This window comes from Carlito syrichta, unplaced genomic scaffold (genome assembly GCF_000164805.1).
Source record: "Carlito syrichta isolate Samal-C Ts95f unplaced genomic scaffold, Tarsius_syrichta-2.0.1 Scaffold306175, whole genome shotgun sequence".
NCBI lineage: Eukaryota > Metazoa > Chordata > Mammalia > Primates > Tarsiidae > Carlito > Carlito syrichta.
This window is the reverse complement of record NW_007250271.1, coordinates 298,218-305,642: the sequence shown is the minus strand read 5'-3', so window position 1 is coordinate 305,642 and position 7,425 is coordinate 298,218. Positions and strand designations below refer to the sequence as shown.

General features: G+C 47.1%; 1 protein-coding gene across 1 annotated transcript in view; it reads right to left on the bottom strand.

Annotated features, from left to right (window-relative positions):
* PHF8 (PHD finger protein 8) overlaps nucleotides 1–2,550 on the bottom strand; it is a 36,588-nt gene extending 34,038 nt beyond the window's left edge. Inside the window, exon 1 of the mRNA XM_021714958.1 lies at nucleotides 2,202–2,550. Within this exon, the coding sequence (XP_021570633.1) occupies nucleotides 2,202–2,299 (98 nt within the window). The 5' untranslated portion in view covers nucleotides 2,300–2,550. The remainder of the gene's footprint in view (nucleotides 1–2,201) is intronic.
* Nucleotides 2,551–7,425: the final 4,875 nt, after the last annotated feature.

Genomic DNA, 7,425 nt, shown 5'->3' with positions numbered 1-7,425 from the left:
TCTGAGTGACAGAGTGAGACTCCAACTCAAAATAAATAAATAAATAAATAAATAAATAAAATAGTATTCATAATGCAATTCCATCTTGTAAAAATATATGCTTATAGTCTAAGTCAAATGACATATGTTAATGTGACAAAAAGTTTAACAGTGGATTGTACCAGAGAATAGACTCACTGGTGGCATTTATTTACTTCTTTTTTTTAAAGACCATATTTTTACTGTAATTTTTCCTTATTATTTTTCTATCTTTTCTACAATGAGTATGTCTTACCATATAACCAGGAGAAAATTAACATTATTTAGAAGAAAAATATCTAACCTTCAGACCTGGGTACAGATTAAATAATTTATGCAAAGTTCCTGTCATTGGGTCCAGAACACACAGGCACTTAGGAAGCATTCGTTCCTGCTCCGTTTCCAGAGTGAGGAGTTTAGGGTCTCTCTATATTGTAGGCAGGAGCTCATTTTCCAAGTCTGAGGTCTAAACCTATATACTTCTCATACAATTCAAAGTAAGGGCCACAGGTATTAGGCAATAGCCTTTTCATGAAGACTTATTCATTCATTCAAAAATGTACTCAGCACATGTTTAGCATTGAACTAGGTTCTGGGGATACCAAAAATGAAAATATGACATCTCTGCCCTCAGGGAGCCCTAGCTAATGAGTGACACAGACATATTTTAACTGTGATATGATGAAATAATTCATTTTTAATAAGGATGTACACAATGTGTGATGGGAACCCAGAAGAAGGAGGCCTTTTACAAAAGAGGTATTCTATGAGTTGTAAAGGGGAAGACATTTGTGGGAATAGCATGTATAAATACAAAAAGGTACAAAAAAGGAGTATAAAATTTTCTCACAACTATTGTAGATCAGTCTTGCTAGTACATAAAGAACAAGGGAAGAAAAGTGGCAGGAAATGAGACTAAACAAGTAAATCCCAAAAGATCTTGTCTGTAACACAAAAGAGATGGAATGTTATCCAGTAGGGGAACCACTGAAAGAAGAATTTTAAGCTGAGGAGTGACTTGATCACCATTAGTAAAGATACCAGGAATCCTGAAAGATCTCTTTTTTTTAAACTAATTTTCTAAAAGACATCTTAATCCCCACTTGTTTTCAAGACAAAAGAAAAGGCCCCACCCTCTAGTTTGTCCCCTCCTAAACGAAATAACATGAGACAGCAAACAGAATTCTGCACAGTAAATATTCAATAAAGATTGGTTAAAAATGAATTTAGATACACTACATTGGGGTAGTTCCTGCTGAGGACAGGATTTTAGCAGCACCAGCACCTTTCTTGGACATGAATAACAGGAACAGCTCCTCTGGAGGGGACTAGTGACAACTGAAAATTCTAGAATCTACATGCAACAGGAGGAGGGCCCATATACTGCTGCTATACTTCAGTGTACAAAGTTCCCTCAAGGTTGTCTTTCCATTGCTGGGATTTAAGTCCCAATAATGAGCTCTTACAGTTTTATTCCACACACTAACCTCTCTGAAATTCTGAGTGACAGGTATTTGTGTGCAGACACAGTTAACTGAAGGGAAGTCATTAGTGGTTTTAGTCCTGCTGTTTTAGCCAATATCTATTTTGCTTAATTCAATTTAGTTGGAATATTCTGCAGATAAATACTGTCAAAATAAAATTCTGTTGCATTTCTGCCTCCATTTATTGAGTGCAAGCAAACTGCTTTATGTAGTCAGGAAGGAAATATTTGATATATTTCATAGGTGGATACAATGAGGCTCAGAGAGGCGAAAGCAACTTGTCCAAGGTCACTCTGATAGTAAGTTGCAATGCCAGTACTCAAATCTATGTTTTTTGGATTCAAATATCTCAAAAATGCCCTCCCCCAAAGCCATGTCTGAGGCAAAACACAACTGCCAGAATACAAAAATAATAATTTCTTTGGGGCTGGAAAAAAGGGAGCTTATAAATCGAAAAAATAAAATTCAAAAAACGGATGCAAAGAAGAAATACATAAGGGAAAACACAGAGGCCAGTGTCAGTTAGGTACTGGTTTGCAAGGAGGGATGGAAGAACCTGAGTCTGAGAGGGGTGTTGGAATTCATCCTTGGGGGGAAGGGAGGTTCTAAGCCAGAACCTAAAATAGAGCTGAGAAAAAGAGGGTGCGAGTGAACAATTCTGGCCACTGCACCCTGTCCAGCCTGGTCTGCCCTCCTTACCTGCCATGAAACCAGTCCTGGCACATGTCACACTCGATCATGAAGCGGGTCACATCATAAGGCAGCCGGCAGAGGCAATACACAGGAACCGAGGCCATCTTCGCCCGGCCTTGGAGCGTTCTGCGGTCGGCCAGGTTCGTGGTGTCAAGAAGGGCAGGAGGCGGCAACACGCGTCCCCTCTGGACGATGGCTGGACACAAACAACACTTTTTACAGAGTGAATCAGGTCCCCAGGCACCAACCCTCAGTTCTCAAATGGAGTTACCGCCGCTGGGATGCAACACAGCTGGTGCGGCTGTAGGGGGCAACCAGAGAAAAGTCCACCCGGCCTTCAGAATTTCTTTCACACGTAAAGAACGGCGCTTAGCCGCCGAGGCTTCCCCAACCCTCCCCACTTCCCGAACCCCCAACTTCTTCGGCCCTGGAGTCAGTGATAAGTTCTTTCTGGGTTCCAGGGAAATATCTGAAGCCTTTTCAGGAAGCTTCTTTAATCCGTCACTGAACCCTCTCCTTGCTCGTCCCTTGCTTCCCAGGGCTCCCTTTATTATGACGCAAACCACAATCTAAAGAATGAGACTGGGGGCACCTTAGGAAAAGACCCATCTCTCATCCCTCAAAATAAGGGCGACCAGAGAGAGACAAGAGATCCTCGAAAGTGAATACAGGTTACTCGAAAATTGCCTCAAAGCCTTCAGAAACAAGGCAGAAAAGACTAGGCGCCTAACTCAAATCACAGTTTTGGGGTCGTGTTCTGAGAGTTGAAATGATCCTTTCGTTTACTCTCAATATCATTCCTTCTCCGACCAGTCGGAAGTATCATCACCCCCCAAACTGAAATAAATCTCAATTTAAAAACTGGTCAGCTCGTCCTCTACTCCAAAGATGACAGGGCTCTCATTGCACCCCTGAAACGCAAAAGGATCTTTTCAAAACCCCTGAAACGGACTACAATTTCCTCACACCCCTAAAACTAAGCAAGGATTTTTTTTTCACCGCTCGGAAACTAGTAGGTATCTCCTTGCAGCCCCCTCAAACTGATGAGAGACTCCTCAGTCCCCCCAAATTTTCAGGGATCTTATCTTGGATCCTGAAACTGACAGGAATATCCTTGCAGCCCCCAAAACTTACAAGAATCTATCTCTTCACGCCTCCCCAACTGACAGGAACCTCCTCACGCCCCAAACCTGACAAGAATGTCTTCGGTCCCGAATCCTACAGGAACCTCTTCATGCCCAGCGCTTCAGGGACTCCTCACGCCCGCGGAGCTCAGTCCCAGCGACACGCCGGCGGCCGGGCTCGCTCCGCGGCAGCGCGGCGCCTCGCTCAGCGGAGGCTCGCCCGGCAGTTCCGGCCCCAGCGGCGGCGCGCGCCGAATTCTGGGATCGCCCCTGTAACGCAGCGAACCTTGCTAGCCTTCCCCGCGAACCACCCACTGGGTCGCGCGGCGCCAGCTGCCCGGCGGTGCTTCAGAGTAGTCTTCGCCACCACACTCCCCCTAGCCTGGCCGTTCGGGCCTACTAGAGACCACGACTCAGGCCTAGTCGGACGGCCGCCCGGCGAACGGGCAACTGGCGTTGTTGCTGGGCCGGCAGGAGATAGACGTGAGCAAACCAACGAGGATGAAGAGGAATAGGCCACCAGTCCGAGAAAGATGGCCCGAAAAGTCGCCGGGAGAAGCCCAGTGGCGGCGGTAGGCAATCGCAGTAGTCAATAAAGTTTATTCAAAACAACGAGGAAGTTGAGGTGGAGAGGGGAGGAGAAATACGGGGTAAACAGCTACCATCTTGAGAGTGGCGGCACGGCCACAGAGAGGCGAAGCGACCGCCATCTTATGAGGGCTTGGCACGCGAGGTAAGCGCCGCGAAGGCGGGGAACCGCGAGCCGCCGACTCCCGCGTGACGTCATCAGGGGCGGGGCGCCACCTTGAGAAAGCTGGGCGGTGCTCGGCTACCTTTGGACCCGCTGGTCTCTTCAAGGTGCCCAATCGCCGCTGAAGACCTTGAGCCCCGAGGCGGGGAAGCCGCCATCTTAGGCGAGGCGGGCGCTTGGCTCCATTTTGAATGGCGTCAGAAACTTCTAGCCTTCAGCCTCTTCTGGGCAGACGGCTTTAAGCAGTCCTCACCCGCACACTCCTCTCCTCTAGCCTTCTCCTCCTATAAGTAGAGGTGAACTATGTGACTCCAAACTGCAAAATTAATAGGTGTGGCTGGGGCGGACTTCAGCTGGGACAAAGGCGAAATACCGTGGTGGACTAGGCTCTTTCCCACGGTCTCCGTGCCGTTTATTCTCCACCCTGAGAGGACGCTTAGTGATTATCTCTAAATAAGGTCACGGGCTTAGGAAGCCAAGTGACTTGAGTTTTCAGAGCAGGGAAGTTGAACGTTGCACCTTGTACTCCCCCTGGATTCTGTTCTCAGTCCCTCGGTGTAGTTCCTCCATGAAGCTTCAGCAAACCTCCCAGCTTCCTCTGAACTCTCTCTTCTTTGACCATACCGTTTCTCTTCATTTCAAATACACTTCAAGGATTTCCATGCTCCTGTGCCACCTTTTGTGACTACAGCCTGAGGGTGGGGTATGAGGAGAGGTTGAGTGAGTGGAGCTTGACACGATTCAAGATGGCGCTGGTTTTCGTAAACAGTCTAGAAAATTATCCAGCAGTTATCTTACTATTTCCCTTAAAGAGTCCCACCACTTCAAGAAAGAAAATATGTGTGTGCACTAATTTCCTTAGACCCTGAAAAGAAAGACTTCTGCAGTGGGATATCAACAGCCTGTGTAGGAGAGAAGCTTGCAATTGGAATACAAGGCCCAGTAGGCACACAAATACCTTGTGCAGAATTACCTTTGCAAAGTGCAAAATGAAGCTGCCTCAGAAGCAGCTTGCTACTAATACTTCCACGTTGGATCCTATCTAAGCTACTATGAAGAAAACTTCAGGTAGACTTGGAGGATATAGAAAAGTTCACTCAATAAGCCGGCATGGTGGTTCACGCCCGTAACCCCAGCACGTTGGTAGACCAGGTGGGAAGACTGCTTGAGCCCAGGAGTTCAAGACCAGGTTAGGCAACATAGCAAGACCTCGTCTCTAAAAATTAAAATTAAAAATAAAAAAATTAGCCTGACATAATGGCGTGCACCTGTACTCCCAGCTACTTGGGAGGCTGAGGCAGAAGGATCACCTGAGTCCAGGGAGCCGGGACTGCCGTGAGCTGTGAGTGTGCCAGTGCACTCCAGCCTGGGTAACAGAGTAAGACCCCAACTCGGGGGGCGGGAAATGTTGAATACTGTTGGAACAAAGAGGAAGGACAAAAGAGATGAGTAGGACGTTAAACTTAATAAATGGTCAGATCATGAAAGACTGCGATAAGAAACCATTGAAGGTTTTTGAGCAGGAGTGACTGAGTCACATTTGTAACTTAACCAGAGGAAGGTCCAGGTTTAGTAGGACCTAAAGCTTATACGGTTTGGAGGAGGAGGGGGTGAGACTAAGAATACAAATTTATGAATATAACATTAGGTTCAAAGTTGGGCAGTAAGAGTATTTCTAGAAATAATTTTTTTTTTTTTTTGAGTAGGAGTCTCACTCTGTCGCCCAGACTGGAGTGCAGTGGCTGCTCCCGGCCACCGCAGCCTTGACCTGCTGGGCTCCGGTGATCCTTCTGCCTCAGCTTCCAAGTAGCCAAATTACAGCGCGTGCTACCACGCCCGGCCAATCTTTTGATTTTATTGTAGAGATGAGGTCTCACCTGCCCAGGCAGGTCTCGAACCCGCGGACTCAGGCAATCCACTCACCTCAGCCTCCCAAAGGCACGGGATTACAGGCTGAGCCACCGAGCCCGGCTTAGAAATAATTCTTATACCTGAGTAATAACTATGAATAAAACTGACACAAGTGGCCAGGCACAGTGGCTTATCCCTGTAATCCCAGCACTTTGGGAGGCTGAGGCAGGAAAGTGACTTGAGGACAGGAGTTAGAGACTGGTTTGGGCAACAAAGCAAGATGCCGTCTCTACAAAAAATTGAAAAATTAGCCTATAGTCCCAACTGAAACTCTGTCTGGAGAAAAAAAGTATACAAGCCACATGTAAGTGTACCATGAAACTCAAACTAAGCCGGGCTCGGTGGCTCAGCCTGTAATCCCGCGCCTTTGGGAGGCTGAGGTGAGTGGATTGCCTGAGCCCATGGGTTCGAGACCCGCCTGGGCAGGAGAGACCTCATCTCTACAATAAATCAAAAAATTAGCTGGGTGTGGTAGCGTGCGCCTGTAGTTCCAGCTACGTGGAAGACTGAAGCGGAAGGATCGCCGGAGCCCAGCAGGTCAAGGCTGCGGTGGCTGGGAGCGGCCACTGCACTCCAGTCTGGGTGACAGAGTGAGACTCCAACTCAAAATAAACAAAAACAAACAAACAAAAAACATGATCATGTGACTATATGGTAAGTGATAAATAGTTTGGCTATTATCCTCTCCAAATCTCATGTTAAAATGTGATTTCCAAGCCGGGCTCGGTGACTCAGCCTGTAATCCCGCGCCTTTGTGAGGCTGAGGTGAGTAGATTGCCTAAGCCCGCGGTTTCGAGACCCGCCTGGGCAGCGAGACCTCATCTCTACAATAAAATCAAAAAATCAGCCTGGCGTGTTAGCGCGTGCCTGTAATTCCGGCTACTTGGAAGGCTGAGGCGGAAGGATCGCCGGAGCCCAGCAGGTCGAGGCTGCGGGGCCAGGAGTGTGCCACTGCACTCCAGTCTTGGCGACAGAGTGAGACACCAACTCAAAAAAAAAAAAAAAAAGTGAACTCCAGTGTTGGAGGTGGGGCCTAGTGGCAGGTGCTTGAGTCATAGGGGTGGATTGCTCTATGGGTTCACGCGAGATTTGGTTGTTTAAAAGATTCTGGCACCTCCTTCTCTCTCTCTTGTGTCCGTTCTCATCATGTGACATGCCTGCTCCCTCTTCACTTTCCACCATGATTATAAGTTTCCTGAGGCCTCATCAGAAGCAGATGCCATTGCCATGCAGAAACGTTAGCCAAAATAAACCTCTCTTCTTTATAAATTACCCAGCTTCAGGTATTTCTTTATTGCAACACCTGTTGCAAGTGACATTTCCTGCAGCTTAAGCTTTCTTAGCTTCACGCGTCAGGAGGCACTTTTTAGCTAGAGTGGAACAAAAGATGAGGACTGAGCCAAGGATAGTCGCAAAAGGGTTATAAATGGATCAGACAATTTAG